The sequence below is a fragment of the Scyliorhinus torazame genome, chromosome 21 (assembly GCF_047496885.1).
Source record: "Scyliorhinus torazame isolate Kashiwa2021f chromosome 21, sScyTor2.1, whole genome shotgun sequence".
NCBI classification, from domain to species: Eukaryota; Metazoa; Chordata; class Chondrichthyes; order Carcharhiniformes; family Scyliorhinidae; genus Scyliorhinus; species Scyliorhinus torazame.
The window spans coordinates 127035387-127056220 of NC_092727.1; the positions used below are offsets into that span (position 1 = coordinate 127035387).

Sequence of the window (20834 nt, forward strand, 5' to 3'; positions counted from 1 at the left end):
ACCTCCTCTGACCTAAGAGGGTGAGTGAATATCAGGTAAGCTCTTTCTTTCTTTTTCTTGTTTTTACCACAAGTTATCTAGGGGCGGGTGGCAGGGAAAGCAGTGCAATGTTCCTCCTGCAGAATGTTTGAGGTGAGGGACGCCGTCAGTGTCCCTGCTGATTTCACCTGTGGGAAGTGCACCCATCTCCAGCCCCTCGTAAACTGTGTTAGGGAACTGGAGCTCGAGCTGGATGAACTTCGGATTATTCGGGAGGCAGAGGTCGTCATAGATAGTAGCTTCAGGGATGTAGTTACTCTGAAGAATGAAGATAGATGGGTGACGGTGAAAGGGGCTGGGAGGAAACAGTTAGTACAAACCCTGTGGTCATTCCCCTTGCTAACAAGTATAACGCTTTGGATACTGGTGGGGGGGGCCTTACCAGGGGTAAGCCACAGTGACCGGATCTCCAGCACAGAGTCCGGCCCTGTGGCTCAGAAGGGAAGGGGGAGAGCAGGAGAACAATAGTTATTGGGGACTCGATAGAGGGACAGATAGACGGTTCTGTGGCAACGAAAGAGACTCACAGATGGTATGTTGCCTCCCGGGTGCCAGGGTCCGTGACGTCTCGGACCGTGTTTTCATAATCCTTAAGGGGGAGGGGGAACAGTCACAAGTCGTGGTACACATTGGCACCAACGACATAGGTAAGAGTAGGGACAGGGATTTAAAACCGGAATTTAGGGAGCTAGGGTGGAAGCTGAGAGCCAGAACAAACCATGTTGTCATCTCTGGTTTGTTGTCGGTGTCACGTGCTAGCGAGTTGAAGAACAGGAAGAGAGTGCAGATAAACACGTGGCTGCAGGGATGGTGTAGGAGGGAGGGTTTCAGTTGCGTGGATAATTGGAGCACGTTCTGGGGAAGGTGGGACCTGTACAAACAGGACTGTTTGCACCTGAACCAGGGGGGCACCAATATCCTGGGAGGAAGATTTGCTGTGGCTCTTCCGGGGGTTTAAACTAATTTGTCCCGGGGGTGGGAAAACGAGCTGTACGAGCTGTAGTCCAGAAGCCAGTGTTGAGAGCAGTGAGGTACCGAGGAGGGTATCAAGGTCGCAGGAGTGTACCGGCAGGCAGGAAGGTGGGTTGAAGTGTGTCTACTTTAATGCAAGGAGCATCCGGAATAAGGTAGGTGAACTTGGAGCGGGATTGGTACTTGGGACTATGATGTTGTGGCCATTACGGAGACATGGTTAGAACAGGGACAGGAATGGTTATTGGAAGTTCCGTGGTATAGATGTTTCAGGAAGATTAGGGAAGGTGGTAAAAGAGGTGGAGGAGTAGCATTGTTAATCGAGTATAGTTTACTGGCTGCAGAAAGGCAGTTTGTGGGGGATCTGCCTACTGAGGTAATATGGTCTGAAGTTAGAAATAGGAAAGGAGTGGTCACGTTGTTAGGAGTTTTCTATAGACCCCCAAATAGTACTAGAGATGTGGAGGAAGAAATTGCAAAGCAGATTATGGATAGGTGTGGAGGTCTCAGAGAAGTTGTCATGGGTGACTTTAACTTTCCAAATATTGATTGGAACCTCTATAGGTCGAACAGTTTGGATGGGGCATTTTTTGTACAGTGTGTGCAGGAGGAATTTCCGGACACAATATGTGGATAGGCTGACAAGAGGTAGGGCCACATTGGATTTGGTACTGGGTAATGAACCGGGCAAAGTGTTAGATTTGTTTGTGGGACAGCACTTTTGAGATAGTGACCACAATTCGGTGTCTTTCACTATTGTAATGGAGAGGGTTAGGGCCAATTATGATGCGATTAGGCAAGAATTAGGGAGCATAAGATGGGAACAGAAACTGTCAGGGGAAGGCACAAATGAAAAGTGGAGCTTGTTCAAGAAACAAATACTGCGTGTCCTTGATAGGTATGTCCCTGTTAGGCAGGGAGGAAATGGCCGTGTGAGGGAACCATGGTTCACAAAAGAGGTTGAATGTCTTGTCAAGAGGAAAAAGGAAGCGTATGTAAGAATGAGAAAACAAGCTTCAGTTCGGTCGCTTGAGGTTTACAAGGTAGCAAGGAATTAACTAAAAAAAGGGCTTAGGGGAGCTAGGAGGTTGCATGAGAAGTCCTTGACGGGTCGGATCAAGGAAAACCCCAAGACTTTTTACTCTTATGTGAGAAGTAAAAGAATGACCAGAGTGAGGTTAAGGCCGGTCAAGGACAGTAGTGGGAACTTGTGCATGGAGTCAGAAGAGATGGGAGAGGTGTTGAATGAATGCTTTTCTTCAGTGTTCACCAAGGAGAGGGGCTATGTTTTTGAGGATGAGTGTGATACAGGCGGGTAGGCTGGAGGAGGGTAGATGTGCTGAGGGAAGATGCATTAGCAATTTTGAAAAACCTGAGGGTCGACAAGTCCCCTGGGCCTGTTGGGATATATCCTAGGATTCTTTTGGAGGCAAGGGATGAGATTGCAGAGCCTTTGGCTTTGATCTTTGGGTTCTCACTGTCCGCGGGGATAGTGCCAGAGGACTGGAGAGTGGTGAATGTTGTTCCTCTGTTCAAGAAAGGGACAAGGAATGACTCTGGTAATTATAGGCCGGTTAGTCTTACTTCGGTGGTCGGTAAATTAATGGAAAGGGTCCCGAGGGATAGGATTAATGACCATTTGGAAAGATGCAGCTTAATCCAGGATAGTCAACACGGATTCGTGAAGGGTAAGTCTTGCCTCACAAATTTGATTGAATTCTTTGAGGAGGTAACTAAGTATAGATTAAGGTAGAGCAGTTGATGTTGTATACATGGATTTCAGTAAGGCGTTTGATAAGGTTCCCCATGGTCGGCTCATGTAAGTAAGGAGGTGTGGGATAGAGGGAAATTTGGCCAATTGGATAAGTAACTGGCTATCACATAGAAGACAGAGGGTGGTGGTGGATGGAATTTTTTCAGACTGGAGACCAGTTACCAGCGGTGTACCACAGGGATCAGTGCTGGGTCCTCTGCTATTTGTGATTTTTATAAATGACTTGGAGGAGAGGCTGAGGGATGGGTCAGTAAATTTGCTGATGACACCAAGATTGATGGAGTAGTGGATGAAGTGGAGGGCTGTGGTAGGCTGCAAAGAGACATTGATAGGATGCAGAGCTGGACCAATAAATGGCAGATGGAGTTTAACCCTGATAAGTGCGAGGTGATTCATTTTGGTAGGACAAATTTGAATGCGGATTACAGGGTCAACGGCAGGGTTCTGAGGAATGTGGAGGATCAGAGAGATCTTGGGGTTCATGTCCACAGATCTCTGAAGATTGCCACTCAAGTGGATAGAGCCGTGAAGAAGGCCTGTAGTGTGTTAGCGTTTATTGACAGGGGGCTTGAGTTTAAGAGCCGTGGGGTTAGGCTGCAACTGTACAGGACCCTGGTGAGACCACATTTGGAGTAGTGTGTGCAGTCTGGTCACCTCACTATAGGAAGGATGTGGAAGCATTGGAAAGGGTGCCAGGATGCTGCCTGTTTGCATAATCGGTCTTATGAGGAAAGGTTGAGGGAACTAGGGCTTTTCTCATTGGAGCGAAGGAGGATGAGAGGCGACTTAATAGAGGTTTATAAGGTGATGAAGGGATAGATAGTATTTCCTCGGGTGGATGTAGCTGTTAAAAGGGGGCATAACTATAAGGTTCGGGGTAAGAGATATAGGAGGGATGTCCGAGGTAGGTTCTTTACTCAGAGTGGTTAGAACATTACAGCGCAGTACAGGCCCTTCGGCCCTCAATGTTGCGCTGACCTGTGAAACCCCTCTAAAGCCCATCTACACTATTCCCTTATCATCCACATGTCTATCCAATGCCCATTTGAATGCCCTTAGTGTTGGCGAGTCCACTACTGTTGCAGGCAGGGCATTCCACGCCCTCACTACTCTCTGAGTAAAGAACCTACCTCTGACATCTGTCTTATATCTATCTCCCCTCAATTTAAAGCTATGTCCCCTCGTGCTAGACATCACCATCCGAGGAAAAAGGCTCTCACTGTCCACCCTATCCAATCCTCTGATCATCTTGTATGCCTCAATTAAGTCACCTCTTAACCTTTTCTCTAACGAAAACAGTGTTAGAGTGTGGAATGGACTGCCTGCTGTGGTAGTGAAGTCGGACACTTTAGGAACTTTCAAGCGGTTATTGGATAGGCACATGGAGCACACCAGAATGATAGGGAGTGGGATCGCTTGGTTTTGGACCAAGCTCGGAACAATATCGAGGGCCGAAAGGCCTGTTCTGTACTGTTCTATGTTCACAGGAGGAGAGGGCAATATGCATATCCGGTGCAGAACTCAGCCAGTTCCTTTGTCCTGTCTTCATCTTTGTGAGGACGGACAATCCAACCTCACACATATAGGTCATTGTGAAAGGCAATAGCAATAAAATGCTTGTTTTACTCCACACTGGAGAGGCTACTCCAGAATGCTGACAGTTTCAGTGACTTGTGGCGTGTTTTAATGTGCTGCCACAGGTGAGGCAGAGAAGTTTAGTCTCTTCATTTGGAGCCAGCTGTAAGTTAATAATTGACTCTTGTGTCTCAAACCTTTTCACCCACCTTCAAAATCTGAAACTTCTCTGGAAAATAGAGACAAAACTGTTGATCACACCCAGATGCGACTGAATAAGTCTTGTCAATCTGTTGACTGTTCCCATGCTAAAACCTTTTCGTAGCAGTTGGGGAATGTATAGTAGTTTGGCTTTGTTTACTCACACTTGCTAAACTTTCAATGACTTGGAAAGCATCTACTTCTTCACTATGCCGCAAGCAATCATCATCCTTCCCTTGCAATTTGAAGTTCAGTTCATTTAGAATTAGAAGATGTCTGCAAGATAAGACATAGAACATAGAACAATACAGCGCAGTACAGGCCCTTCGGCCCACGATGTTGCACCGAAACAAAAGCCATCTAACCTACACTATGCCATTATCATCCATATGTTTATCCAATAAACTTTTAAATGCCCTCAATGTTGGCGAGTTCACTACTGTAGCAGGTAGGGCATTCCACGGCCTCACTACTCTTTGCGTAAAGAACCTACCTCTGACCTCTGTCCTATATCTATTACCCCTCAGTTTAAAGTTATGTCCCCTCGTGCCAGCCATATCCATCCGCGGGAGAAGGCTCTCACTGTCCACCCTATCCAACCCCCTGATCATTTTGTATGCCTCTATTAAGTCTCCTCTTAGCCTTCTTCTCTCCAACGAAAACAACCTCAAGTCCGTCAGCCTTTCCTCATAAGATTTTCCCTCCATACCAGGCAACATCCTGGTAAATCTCCTCTGCACCCGCTCCAAAGCCTCCACGTCCTTCCTATAATGCGGTGACCAGAACTGTACGCAATACTCCAAATGCGGCCGGACCAGAGTTCTGTACAGCTGCAACATGACCTCTCGACTCCGGAACTCAATCCCTCTACCAATAAAGGCCAACACTCCATAGGCCTTCTTCACAGCCCTATCAACCTGGGTGGCAACTTTCAGGGATCTATGTACATGGACACCTAGATCCCTCTGCTCAGCCACACTTTCAAGAACTTTACCATTAGCCAAATATTCCGCATTCCTGTTATTCCTTCCAAAGTGAATCACCTCACACTTCTCTACATTAAACTCCATTTGCCACCTCTCAGCCCAGCTCTGCAGCTTATCTATATCCCTCTGTAACCTGCTACATCCTTCCACACTATCGACAACACCACCGACTTTAGTATCATCTGCAAATTTACTCACCCACCCTTCTGTGCCTTCCTCTAGGTCATTGATAAAAATGACAAACAGCAACGGCCCCAGAACAGATCCTTGTGGTACTCCACTTGTGACTGTACTCCATTCTGAACATTTCCCATCAACCACCACCCTCTGTCTTCTTTCAGCTAGCCAATTTCTGATCCACATCTCTAAATCACCCTCAATCCCCAGCCTCCGTATTTTTTGCAATAGCCTACCGTGGGGAACCTTATCAAACGCTTTGCTGAAATCCATATACACCACATCAACTGCTCTACCCTCGTCTACCTGTTCAGTCACCTTCTCAAAGAACTCAATAAGGTTTGTGAGGCATGACCTACCCTTCACAAAGCCATGCTGACTATCCCTGATCATATCATTCCTATCTAGATGATTATAAATCTTGTCCCTTATAATCCCCTCCAAGACTTTACCCACTACAGACGTGAGGCTCACCGGTCTATAGTTGCCGGGGTTGTCTCTGCTCCCCTTTTTGAACAAAGGGACCACATTTGCTGTCCTCCAGTCCTCTGGCACTATTCCTGTAGCCAATGATGACATAAAAATCAAAGCCAAAGGTCCAGCAATCTCTTCCCTGGCCTCCCATAGAATCCTAGGATAAATCCCATCAGGTCCCGGGGACTTATCTATTTTCAGCCTGTCCAGAATTGCCAACACCTCTTCCCTACGTACCTCAATGCCATCTATTCTATTAGCCTGGGACTCAGCATTCTCCTCCACAACATTATCTTTTTCCTGAGTGAATACTGACGAAAAATATTCATTTAGTATCTCGCCTATCTCTTCAGACTCCACACACAATTTCCCATCCCTGTCCTTGACTGGTCCAACTCTTTCCCTAGTCATTCGCTTATTCCTGACATACCTATAGAAAGCTTTTGGGTTTTCCTTGATCCTTCCTGCCAAATACTTCTCATGTCCCCTCCTTGCTCGTCTTAGCTCTCTCTTTAGATCCTTCCTCGCTACCTTGTAACTATCCATCGCCCCAACCGAAACTTCACACTTCATCTTCACATAGGCCTCCTTCTTCCTCTTAACAAGAGATTCCACTTCCCTGGTAAACCACGGTTCCCTCGCTCGACGCCTTCCTCCCTGTCTGACCGGTACATACTTATCAAGAACACGCAGTAGCTGATCCTTGAACAAGCCCCACTTATCCAGTGTGCCCAACACTTGCAGCCTACTTCTCCACCTTATCCCCCCCAAGTCACGTCTAATGGCATCATAATTGCCCTTCCCCCAGCTATAACTCTTGCCCTGCGGTGTATACTTATCCCTTTCCATCATTAACGTAAACGTCACCGAATTGTGGTCACTGTCCCCAAAGTGCTCTCCTACCTCCAAATCCAACACCTGGCCTGGTTCATTACCCAAAACCAAATCCAACGTGGCCTCGCCTCTTGTTGGCCTGTCAACATATTGTTTCAGGAAACCCTCCTGCACACACTGTACAAAAAACGACCCATCTATTGTACTCGAACTATATCTTTTCCAGTCAATATTTGGAAAGTTAAAGTCTCCCATAATAACTACCCTGTTACTTTCGCTCATATCCAGAATCATCTTCGCCATCCTTTCCTCTACATCCCTAGAACTATTAGGAGGCCTATAAAAAACTCCCAACAGGGTGACCTCTCCTTTCCTGTTTCTAACTTCAGCCAATACTACCTCGGAAGAAGAGTCCCCATCTAGCATCCTCTCCGCCACCGTAATACTGCTCTTGACTAGCAGCGCCACACCTCCCCCTCTTTTGCCTCCTTCTCTGAGCTTACTAAAACACCTAAACCCCGGAACCTGCAACATCCATTCCTGTCCCTGCTCTATCCATGTCTCCGAAATGGCCACAACATCGAAGTCCCAGGTACCAACCCACGCTGCCAGTTCCCCTACCTTGTTTCGTATACTCCTGGCATTGAAGTAGACACACTTCAAACCACCTACCTGAACGCTGGCCCCCTCCTGCGACGTCAAATCTGTGCTCCTGACCTCTATACTCTCATTCTCCCTTGCCCTAAAACTACAATCCAGGTTCCCATGCCCCTGCTGCATTAGTTTAAACCCCCCCAAAGAGCACTAACAAATCTCCCCCCCCAGGATATTTGTGCCCCTCAGGTTCAGATGTAGACCATCCTGTCTGTAGAGGTCCCACCTTCCCCAGAAAGAGCCCCAGTTATCCAAAAATCTGAAACCCTCCCGCCTGCACCATCCCTGTAGCCACGTGTTTAAATGCTCTCTCTCCCTATTCCTCATCTCACTATCACGTGGCACGGGCAACAACCCAGAGATAACAACTCTGTTTGTTCTAGTTCTGAGCTTCCATCCTAGCTCCCTGAAAGCCTGCCTGACATCCTTGTCCCCTTTCCTACCTATGTCGTAGGTATGACATAGTTAGCATCCAAGTTTCATCAGCAAACAAATCAGCCTGAGCAATTTCTCAAGGAGAAAAGAGTGGATTTGATACCTCAGTTTGTGAACTCTGACAAGCACCCGACCCCTTGACCGCCAACGCATTTCTGTGTGTAACAACAAATAGAACATAGAACAATACAGCGCAGTACAGGTCCTTCGGCCCACGATGTTGCACCGAAACAAAAGCCATCTAACCTACACTATACCATTATCATCCATATGTTTATCCAATAAACTTTTAAATGCCCTCAATGTTGGCGAGTTCACTACTGTAGCAGGTAGGGCATTCCATGGCCTCACTACTCTTTGCGTAAAGAACCTACCTCTGACCTCTGTCCTATATCTATTACCCCTCAGTTTAAAGTTATGTCCCCTCGTGCCAGCCATTTCCATCCGCGGGAGAAGGCTCACTGTCCACCCTATCCAACCCCCTAATCATTTTGTATGCCTCTATTAAGTCTCCTCTTAACCTTCTTCTCTCCAACGAAAACAACCTCAAGTCCATCAGCCTTTCCTCATAAGATTTTCCCTCCATACCAGGCAACATCCTGGTAAATCTCCTCTGCACCCGCTCCAAAGCCTCCACGTCCTTCCTATAATGCGGTGACCAGAACTGAGAATGTGGCGACTAGGGGCTTTTCACAGTGACTTCATTTGAAGCCTACTTGTGACAATAAGCGATTTTCATTTCATTCATTTTTAATTCCAGATTTTTATTGAATTCAAATTTCACCATCTGCTGTGGCAGGATTTGAACCTACGTCCCCAGAGCATTACCCTGGGTCTCTGGTTTACTAGTCCAGTGACAATATCACTACGCCACTGCCTCCCCCTGTTTAGAAGGAGCCATTCGGCCCATCGAGTCTGCACCAGCTTTTTTGGAAAGAGCACCCTACCCAAGGTCAACACCTCCACCCGATCCCCATAACCCAGTAACCCCACCCAACACTAAGGGCACTTTTGGACAGTAAGGGCAATTTATCATGGCCAATCCACCTAACCTGCACATCTTTGGACTGTGGGAGGAAACCGGAGCACCTGGAGAAAACCCACGCACACATAGGGAGTATGTGCAGACTCCGCACAGACAGTGACCCAAGCCGGAATCGAACCTGGGACCCTGGATCTGTGAAGCAATTGTGCTATCCACAATGCTACCGTGCTGCCCATGTGTGTGCTTGGCCCACATATCGGAACACAGAACCTCAAAAGCCTGGTATTGAATGAGCTGCGTTTCACGAATTCCTTTCAATACCACTTCCAGATCGGATGGATGGATTCGGTGCCAATGGCTCACGGTGAACTAAACAATGATTCCAAACAATGTCCTGACCGGCTGCCTCCTTGATCCTTAATGAAAATGAAATGAATGAAAATCGCTTATTGTCACACGTAGGCTTCAAATGAAGTTACTGTGAAAAGCCTCTAGTCGCCACATTCCGGCACCTGTTCGGGGAGGCTGGTACGGGAATTGAACCGTGCTGCTGGCCTGCCTTGGTCTGCTTTAAAAGCCAGCGATTTAGCCCAGTTTGTGCTAAACCAGCCCCAGAATATAACTCTGCTGTTTTTCCTAGTCATGTTCGCTATCTCATCACTTGGTGATTCCTCTGCAATGAACCCAGTTGAGCTCGCACTTTCCAACCATGTAACTATTCAATGCTTCATAAATCTCTGCGCCAGTCGTGTTGGTTGGTAATGTCAGGCAGCACAGCAAATCTTCAAATTCATTGTGCCAAACAGACTAGCAAGATTGCACAATCTGAAACATCTGTACTTTCTTCCAGTTGTTTTGAGAACTCCTGTGATGACTTTAAACGAGAAATAAGCTGGGCTTCTAAATTCTCAGCACTATTTCTAATTCGGCGAGCCACTATATTATTACTATGTGGGGTGCATTTCAGCTTTCCAGCTAACTTCTCATCTGAGACCATACAAACTATGTCTACTGTTGCAGGGAGAATTAATCTCAGCGGGTTGCAACCCCGAGTTTGAAAACCCTGGCTTAAAAGGTGAATAATGTGGAGCTTTCCGTGTAACATGGATTGCTGATGTTTATGTGAGGACCTGCCTTGTAAATTGCCCAGAGAATTGTTTGATTGGGCAGAGTCATTTTTGAGACTAAAGTGACTTTCCAGTGTGGTGCTAAAATGGTTTTGTCTGTTCTTCATACACTTGCAAGCATATCTCCAAAAATGACAAAATAGTCACACATGTTCACAACATAAATTACTTTAAGACTTCAGTAATTTCTTCTAAGGTTAATGTTGTGTTAACATTTATGGCTGTTAGCCAGTCTAAATGCCCTTGATAGTTGTCACTGTTTGTAAATAAATTTCTAATTGTAGGCGATGCCCACACTGATCGAGCTAATGAAAGATCCGAGTGTTGTGGTTCGGGATACTACAGCCTGGACAGTGGGACGAATTTGTGAGTTGCTTCCTGAGGCTGCCATCAATGATATGTACTTGACTCCTCTACTGCAATGTCTGATTGAAGGTCTGGGAGCTGAACCTCGAGTGGCTTCTAATGTTTGTTGGGTAAGTTATTGAGAGAGATGGAAATTATTTATTTAACCTCTGTTTGATCCTAATCAATATTGCTAAGATTGGAAACCTCAAGCGAGTGATGAGTTTGCAAGATATTAGCAGAGTCTTGAATGATTTGGTAATGACCTTGAGCCATTTACTTGGTGCCTTTGTTGATTATACAGGGTGATTAGATTCGATTAGATTTGTTTATTGTCACGTGTACCGAGGTACAGTGAATAGTATTTTTCTGTGAGCAGCTCAACAGATCATTAAGTACATGGAAAGAAAAGGGAATAAAAGAAAATACATAATAGGGCAACACAACATGTACAATGTAACTACATAAGCACTGGCATCGGATGAAGCATATGGGGTGTAGTGTTAATGAAGTCAGTCCATAAGAGGGTCATTTAGGAGTGTTGTGACAGTGGGGAAGAAGCTGTTTTTGAGTCTGTTTGTGCGTGTTCTCAGACTTCTGTATCTCCTGCCCGATGGAAGAAGTTGGAAGAGTGAGTAAGCCGGGTGGGAGGGATCTTTGATTATACTGTCCGCTTTCCCCAGGCAGCGGGAGGTGTAGATGGAGTCAGTGGATGGGAGGCAGGTTCGTGTGTTGGACTGGGCGGTGTTCACCATTCTCTGAAGTTTCTTGCGGTCCTGGGCCGAGCAGTTGCCATACCAGGCTGTGATGCAGCCTGATAGGATGCTTTCTATGGTGCATCTGTAAAAGTTGGTAAGAGTCAATGTGGACATGCCGAATTTCCTTAGTTTCCTGAGGAAGTATAGGCGCTGTTGTGCTTTCTTGGTGGTAGCGTCGACGTGGGTGGACCAGGACAGATTTTTGGAGATGTGCACCCCTAGGACTTTGAAACTGCTAACCATCTCCACCTCGGCCCCGTTGATGCTGACAGGGGTGTGTACAGTACTTTGATTTAACAAATGTACAAAATGTGAATGTCAAGCTCCCTTTTACTTCAGATAATTATGTCCATTTTGAGTTCATAAATAAGTTAATGGTATAACAATATAGTATTTCAATATTTACACAGATTTGGGCATTCGGTAGGAAGTGATACTAAGTGTACGTTTTATGTAAAGGTTTAATCCAAGTTATTTTACTAATGTGGAGCACTTTCAGCTGGGAGTTGTGTAGCTGTCAGCTTTAGCTGTAAATTTAAACGCTAACTATTGAAGATTATTGAGCTTCCGGGTGCGGCGATGACCAGCTAAGTCGCACGTTTCGGCACCTCCCGTTGAAACGGACTTTTGGGCTCTTATTAGGAGCCCCAACGGCAATTTTTAACGGCCAAAATCATTGTGCGGTGAAATAGGAGGGAATCCCCACGGATAAATATGGATAAAGGAGAGGATAGCGGCCGGATTGCAGTGGATCCACTGGAGCAGCGGCAAGGAAGGGAAGCTCACAGCAAGATGTCGTTGGAAGGTGGCTGTTTGGTATGGGGCCCGGAGCAACAAGAGTTCCTGCGGCGCTGTGTGGAAGAGCTGAAGAAGGAGGTGTTGGCCCCGATGCTACAGGCGATTGAAGGGCTAAAGGGGGTGCAGAGGACCCAGGAGTTGGAGCTTCGAGTCGTGAAGGCAAAGGCTGCGGAGAATGAGGATGAAATACAGGGCCTGGTGGTAAGGACAGAGACGCACGAGGCACAGCACAAAAGGTGTGTGGAGAGGTTGGAAGCCCTGGAGAATAACTCGAGGAGGAAGAATTTAAGAGTCTTGGGTCTTCCCGAAGGCACAGAGGGGGCGGACGTCGGGGCATATGTGAGCACGATGCTTCACTCGCTAATGGGATCGGAGACCCCGACGGGCCCTTTGGAGGTGGAGGGAGCTTATCGAGTTCTGGCGCGAAGACCTAAGGCAGGAGAAATACCTCGAGCCATAGTGGTGAGGTTTCACCGCTACAATGACGGAGAGATGGTTCTAAGATGGGCGAAGAAAACTCGGAGCTGCAGATGGGAGAATGCGGTGATCCGCGTGTACCAGGATTGGAGTGCGGAGGTGGCGAGAAGGAGGGCAAGTTTCAACCGGGCCAAGGCGGTGCTCCACAAAAAGGTTAAATTTGGAATGTTGCAGCCGGCGAGACTGTGGGTCACACACCAAGGGAAGCACCACTACTTTGAGACGGCAGAGGAGGCGTGGACATTCATTGTGGACGAGAAGCTGGAATAGTCTGGCGAGAGAAAAAGCTTCTGTAATAAAGTGGTGGGGTGATTTATGTGGGACGAGGAAGGGGAAGGGGGGGGGCGAGAATTTTTTCAATTTTGTAACTTCTCTGTTCCCCTCGTTGGGTGGAGTATGGGGAACTGTGGGCGCCAGTGGGAAGGAAAGGGGAAGGAGAAGGGAACTGCGCCATCAGGGGCGGGGCCGAGTGGGAAACGCGGGCTTTGCTCCCGCGCTATGGTAATTGTGGCGGGAACGGGGATGCAGGAAGGAGGGGGCCTCGCACAATGAGGGGCCGAGGACAAACGGGGGAAGCTGAGGTCAGCCAGAGTTTGCTGACTTCTGGGAGCAACATGGGGGGTGCAACTACGCTAGAAAGGGATCTGGGGGGGGGGGGGGGTGTAACTGGGTTGCTGCTGCTAAGGGGAAGGGGGAGCTGTTATGGGGCGGGGTGGTCGGGACAGGAGAGCACCGTTGGTAGGATATACTGGTACGTGGGAACCGGGTGAGGAGCTGGGTTAGAAAAGGGGATGGCTAGTTGACATTTGGGGGGGGGGGGGGGGGTAGGGGTAAAGAGGCCCCCAACCCGGTTGATCACGTGGAACGTGAGAGGGCTGAATGGGCCGATTAAAAGGGCACGGGTACTCGCACACCTAAAGAACTTAAAGGCAGATGTGGTCATGTTGCAGGAGACGCACCTGAAACTGGCAGATCAGGTTAGACTACGTAAAGGATGGGTGGGGCAGGTGTTCCATTCGGGCTTAGATGCGAAGAATAGGGGGGTGGCTATTTTAGTGGGGAAAAGGGTACTGTTTGAGGCAAAGACCATAGTGGCGGACAGTGGGGGTAGATATGTGATGGTGAGTGGCAGATTGCAAGGGGAGGCGGTGGTTCTGGTGAACGTATACGCCCCGTACTGGGATGATGTAAACTTCATGAAGCATATGCTGGGGCGTATCCCGGACCTGGAGGTGGGAAAGCTGGTAATGGGGAGAGACTTCAATACGGTGCTTGATCCAGGGCTGGACCAGTCTAGGTCTAAGACCGGGAGGAGGCCGGCAGCGGCCAAGGTGCTTAAGGACTTCATGGAGCTGATGGGAGGAGTAGACCCCTGGAGATTTATTAGGCCTAGGAGTAAGGAGTTTTCATTTTTCTCCCATGTTCACAAGGTGTATTCACGGGTAGACTTTTTTGTCCTGGGAAGGGCACATGATTCCGAAGGTGACTGGGACGGAGTACATGGCCATAGCCATTTCGGACCACGCTCCACTTTGGGTAGATTTGGATGTAGGAGAGGAAAAGGAGCAGCACCCACTCTGGAGATTGGATATGGGGTTGTTGGCGGATGAGGGGGTAAGTCTAAGGGTGAGGGGGTGTATCAAAAGGTACCTGGAGCTTAATGATAACGGAGAGGTCCAGGTGGGAGTGGTCTGGGAGGCGCTGAAGGCGGTGGTCAGAGGGGAACTGATATCCATAAGGGCCCATAAAGGGAAGAAAGGGAGCGACTGTTGAGAGAACATCTGAGGGTAGACGGGCAATATGCAGAGACTCCGGAGGAGGGACTGTACAGGGAAAGACAAAGGCTACATATGGAGTTTGACCTGCTGACCACGGGCAAGGCAGAAGCACAGTGGAGGAGGGCACAGGGAGTACAGTATGAGTATGGAGAGAAGGCGAGCCGGTTACTGGCCCAACAACTGAGGAAGAGGGGAGCGGCGAGGGAGATGGGTGGGGTGAGGGATGAGGAAGGTGAGATGGAACGGGGAGCGGAGAGGGTGAACGGGGTGTTTTAAGGCATTCTACAAGAGGCTGTATAAGGCTCAGCCCCCGGAAGGGAAGGAGGGAATAATGCATTTCCTAGATCGGCTGGAATTCCCGAAGGTGGAGGAGCAGGAGAGGGCGGGACTGGGAGCACGGATTGAGGTGGAGGAGGTGGTAAAGGGGATTGGGAGCATGCAGGCGGGGAAGGCCCCAGGACCGGATGGGTTCCCGGTGGAATTTTATAGGAAATACATGGACCTACTGGCCCCGCTTTTGATGAGAACCTTTAATGAGGCCAGGGAAAGGGGGAAGTTGCCCCGACTATGTCGGAGGCGACGATATCGTTACTCTTAAAGAAGGAAAAAGATCCGCTGCAGTGCGGGACTTACAGGCCTATTTCCCGCCTGAACGTGGATGCTAAGCTCCTGGCCAAGGTGATGGCGACAAGGATAGAGGATTGTGTCCCGGGGGTGGTCCACGAGGATCAAACTGGGTTTGTTAAGGGGAGACAGCTGAACATGAATATATGGAGCGTGCTAGGGGTGATGATGATGCCCCCGCCGAAGGGGGAGGCGGAGCTAGTGGTGGCGATGGACGCTGAGAAAGCATTTGACAGAGTGGAGTGGGACTACCTATGGGAAGTGTTGAAGAGATTTGGATTTGGAGAGGGGTTTATTGGATGGGTACAGCTGCTATATAGGGCCCCGGTGGCAAGTGTGATCACGAACAGGCAGAGGTCCGACTACTTCCGTATTTATAGAGGGACAAGACAGAGGTGTCCCCTGTCTCCGTTACTGTTTGCATTGGCAATTGAGCTGCTGGCCATAGCACTGAGGGGCTCTAGGAAGTGGCGGGGAGTACTCACGGGAGGAGAAGAACACCGGGTATCATTGTATGCAGATGATCTATTGCTGTATGTTGCGGACCCAGTGGAGTGGATGCCGGAGATAATGTGGCAACTCAGGGAGTTTGAGGAATTTTCGGGGTACAAATTGAATATGGGGAAGAGTGAGTTGTTTGTGGTGCATCCGGGGGAGCAGAGCAGAGCAGGGGAATAGATGATTTACCGCTGAGGAGGGTAACGAGATTTCCGGTACTTAGGGATCCAGATAGCCAGGAACTGGGGAACCCTACATAGGCTTAATTTAACACGATTGGTGGAACAGATGGAGAAGGATTTTAAGAGATGGGACATGGTGTCCCTGTCACTGGTGGGCAGGGTGCAGACGGTCAAAATGGTAGTCCTCCCGAGATTTCTTTTTGTGTTCCAGTGCCTCCCGGTGATGGTTACAAGGGCTTTTTTCAAAAAAATTGAGAAGAGTGCTATGAGCTTTGTGTGGGCTGGGAAGACCCCGAGAGTGGGAGTTTTTTTTTTTTTTTTTTTTTTTTTTGCAGCGTAGCATGGATAGGGGGGGGGGGGGGCTAGCACTGCCGAGCTTAAATGATTATTACTGGGCCGCCAATATCTCAATGGTGTGTAAGTGAATGGGAGAAGGGGAGGGAGCGGTGTGGAAGTGACTGGCAATGGCGTCCTGTAAAGGAACCAGCCTACAAGCATTGGCGCCGTTGCCGTTCACCCCGAAGAAATACACCACAAGTCCAGTGGTGGTGGCAACGCTGAAAATTTGGGGGCAATGGAGACGGCATAAGGGAATGACGGGTGCCTCGGTGCGGTCCTCGATAAGGAATAATCATAGGTTTGTCCCGGGGAGAATAGATGGGGGATTTAGAACATGGCAGAGAGCAGGGATTGTGTAACTAAGGGATCTGTTCCTAGACGGGACGTTTGCGAGTCTGGGAGCGCTGACGGAAAAATACGGGTTGCCCCAGGGGAATGCATTTCGGTATATGCAATTGAGGGCTTTTGTGAGGCAATGGGTGAGGGAATTTCCGCAGCTCCCGACGCAGGAGATTCAGGATAGTGATTTCGGGGACATGGGTGGGGGATGGTAGGGTGTCAGATATATACAGGGAAATGAGAGACGAGGGGGAGATCATGGTGGATGAGCTGAAGGGAAAATGGGAAGAAGAGCTGGGGGAAGAGATCGAAGAGGGGCTGTGGGCAGATGCCCTACGCAGGGTAAACTCTTCGTCCTCATGTGCGAGGCTTAGCCTGATACAATTCAAGGTCTTTCACAGGGCACATATGACCGGAGCAAGGCTCAGTAGAGGATAGGTGCGGGAGATGCACGAGAAGCCCAGCAAACCACACCCACATGTTTTGGTCATGCTCGGCACTGCATGGGTTCTGGGTGGGGGTGGCAAATGTACTTTCGAAGGTGGTGGAAAGGGGGGGGGGGCTCGGGTGGGTCCTCGGGGGTGTTTTTGTATGGATATTTTTACTTGGAAATGTATATTGGCTTGTTTGACTTTATTATTTGGGAGAGTTAATATTTTGTTTATGGCAGCTGCCATTTAGTTTATATATTATTTATTTATTCGTTAAAAACGGTCACTATTATTTATATTGTTTTGTTGTTGTAAAAGGGGAAAAAATTTGTACTGTTTTGTTTGGCCGGGAGAAAAAAATTTGAATAAAATATATATATTTTTTAAAACTATTGAAGATTATTAAAACAATTCACAAGATATCTGACTTTTTATGATTCATAGCTCTTAGACTTTTGAGAAGGAGAAATATGGCTTGATTCTTGCATGTATGTTTGGTTTAAAAGAAACTATCTTTGTAACCTCATTTCCTGCCAGAAAGATCAATCTAACCCTGATATTATAAGGATGTCTGCTGACAGACAAGTGATGCAATACGTAGTGTGAAACTAATTCATAAATGTCAAGAGGGTCCTGGGTTCCACAATGTTCCGAGACCTGAAACATCCATTGAGTTGTATTTTCGTTGTTTGTAGTCCAGGTTTCTTCTGGGAAAAATAACTTGAGATGTGAATGGTTGATGCCAAGATCTGATTCTGTTCTGTGATCACAAAGGGGTGCCTGAACTCAGTCCAAGGTTATCAATAGGGCATCGTCACTTGAGCAAGGTATCCGAGAACAGCTAATGCCCATGAATTGTCCAAGTATGGGCCAGTACTTGGCAAGAGGTGGGACGGTAGTGTGAAGGTGGGATTTCATGGCCCGGTGAGAAACATTGACTGAACTGGAACATTAGTATCTCTCTGTGCCTATAATTCTTCATTCTGTTAGCAAATTAACCAAAACCTGACAATTGCTGCCATTAGATCTTCAGTCTTAATTCATCTTTAAAATGTAGTCTTGCCATTTTCACAGGCATTCTCCAGTTTAGCAGAAGCTGCTTATGAAGCGGCAGATGTGGCAGATGATCAGGAAGAACCTGCAACATATTGTCTGTCGTCATCATTTGAATTGATAGTTCAGAAACTATTAGAAACTACTGACCGGTAGGAGAAATACTTTGTGCCCTTCCTTCATGTATGTTCATTCTTGCTGATGTAGGCAGTCTGCTGTTAAGTTTAAATTTTTACATTGCTGCTTGTGGCTGATTTTGATCGTGCACATTTAGACTTTTTTTTTTACTGCAGCATAAAATGCATTGGATCATTTGCCATCAATGTTTGCATCTCATTCTTAATTAAATTTAGCTGCTTAAACGTGGTACTTGGCAGTGGCTTGGTTTGACACTGAAGTAACGATCTGCATTGTTGGAGGTTCAACTAGGTTATTCTGGCAGATGTTTTGGATGTGAATGCTGTAATGTATTAATGCTGTGTCTAAAAATTCAGGTAATGTAAATTTGATTACTAAGTAAAATGGTTCCCTTTAGGCCTGATGGGCACCAGAATAACTTGAGGAGTGCTGCATATGAGGCACTGATGGAGATAGTCAAGAACAGTGCCAAAGACTGCTACCCAGCAGTACAGAAAACAACTCTGGTTATCATGGAAAGGCTACAGCAAGTATTACAAATGGAGGTAGGTGGATTATACATGTAGTTTAACAAACTTAAAATTTTAGTCATTTTATTTTAAATGGGCATACTGGTTCAAAAATATTTGGCTGTAATTTCCAAACCCCCAGTGTTTGATTGGGAGAAGTGCTCCAAAGAGTTGCTGGGGGAACCCCAGGTAACTGGCAGGTAAAGTTGGCACAGCATTTGCCCAGATGTGCAAAATTGCCCTGCACTGGGAACTATCCAAAAATGAAACTTAAATGCAAGGTTTCTACTGGGTTACACCAATACCTTACCCAGAAAAAGTTAACCCAATATTTATTGGGTTAGCTGTTGCAGAGAGCCAGACCAAACCTCCCAGGGTATCTCTCCACGGGACTGCCCCACCCTCCATGGGTCTCTTTTTCAAAACATCTGGAATATAAAGTGATTGCCGTAAACCCCTATATCTGGTTCACTACTGTCTCTTTAAGGGACTCCAGACCAGCAGCAATTTTTATTCATGGACCCTCTAGAGCAATCACATCCTTCATATAGTCAAAATAGAACTATGTAATCCAGCTGTGGCCTAACTAAAGTCCTATACAGGTACAACATAACCTCCCTACTCTTGTAACCAATGCAGAGAGCGACTAATAAAGGCAAGTGCCCCGTTTGCCTTAAATCACCCCATTCACCTGTCCTGCCTTTAGGGATCTGTGGACAAACACCCCATGATCAATCTCCCATGTGGGACTTTGTCAAAGGCTTTGTTGAAATCTATATAAACTGCCCTACCCTTATCTACACACCTGGTCACCTTCTGAAAAAAACCAATGATTTTGTTAGGCTTGACATCCCTCTGACAAAGCCATGCTGACTGTCCTTGATCAAACCTTGCGCCTCCATGCAGAGATTGATTCCGCAATTCAGAATTTTCTCCAATAGTTTCCCTATTACTGATGAGAGATTCAACTGGTCTGTAATTCCCTGGTTTCTATCTACCACTGTTCTTGAAAAGTTGAACCACGTTAGCTGTCCTCTGGTGCCTCCCCTGTGGCCAGAGAGGAATTAAAAATTTGCGTCACAGCCCCTCTAATTTCCTCCCTCATCTCCCATAGCAGCCTGGGGTACAACTCATCTGGACCTGGGGGCACTAAGTAAAGGGAGCAGACTTTTAAGTCTGCCAAAATCTCCAGTACCACCTCATTCCTCATGTCAAACTGTTCAAGAACCTCACTGTCCCTCTGTCTGAATTCTGCATCTACATCCTCCTCCTCCAAGACCGATGTGAAGTTCCCATTTAACACCCTACCAATGGCATCCGGCTTGACGCACACAATGCCCCATCGGTCCCTAATGCAGGGGCAGTGCGGTAGCACAGTGGTTAACACTGTGGCTTCACAACGCCAGGGTCCCAGGTTCGATTCCCGGCTGGGTCACTGTCTGTGCGGAGTCTGCACATTCTCCCCATGTATGCGTGGGTTTCCTCCCACTAGTCCTGAAAGATGTGCTGGTAGGTAAAACCAGTCTGGTGATCTTCCAAAGGACGATGTACACCATGTTACAAGGCATTCTTTGCATTGCAGTCTACTTGAATAACATTTGAATTTCTGATAAGACTGAGGAGGAGCACTTCACCAACCTGGTTCACACGGCTTATCCCCTGTGGTGGGAAAGGTTGAAGCTCCGCATCCCAGGAACGTGGCCGAGGTCAGATCGTTTGTAGGTTTGATTAAAGTATGGAAAGTTTTTGCCAGACTCATCTACAGTGTTGGCTCCTCTACCTACTTCTGCACAAAGAAACAAAATGGAAGTGGGAATCTGCACAGAGGAACGTTTTCAAAGATGTGAAAGTGCTGCTAAAATCAATCTGCTGAACTTATTGTGTCAGGCGAAGCCTCTCCCTATGGTGGGGGAGGGCTGGGGGGTTACTTTCTCAGGTAATGGAGGACAGGTCAGAAAAAGAGATTAGTTTTGCAACAACCACACTGTCAAATGCTGAAAGGGAGTATTCACAGTTGGACAAAAGTTCAGCTATTGTTTTTGCGGTAAAAAGATTCCATCAGTGCATCCTGTGGTTGGCGTTCACCATATGACCAACCACAAGCGGTTGATGAGCCTTTTCAGTGAATTAAAATTTATTCCTCCTATGGCCTCAACAAGAGTTCAGTGCTGGATGCTTGCATTGTCAACGCATCAGTGCAGAATAGTGTGTGCCACATGCCGCCCAAAGTCATCTCCCTTTATCAGATTTACAAACCCAGGTACTGTCCTCCGAAGACTATTACTCGAGACACTTGCCCAATCCCCAGTGAGTGCTAAATAAATTAAGCAGT

The 20834-nt window shown here is 47.4% G+C and overlaps 1 protein-coding gene across 1 annotated transcript in view; it reads left to right on the plus strand.

Moving 5' to 3' along the window:
• The window catches only part of kpnb1 (karyopherin (importin) beta 1), a 64003-nt gene that overhangs the window by 27261 nt on the left and 15908 nt on the right, over positions 1–20834 (plus strand). The window contains exons 11-13 of the mRNA XM_072487505.1: positions 10518–10709; positions 17877–18007; positions 18391–18538. Coding sequence (XP_072343606.1) covers positions 10518–10709; positions 17877–18007; positions 18391–18538 — 471 coding nt within the window. The remainder of the gene's footprint in view (positions 1–10517; positions 10710–17876; positions 18008–18390; positions 18539–20834) is intronic.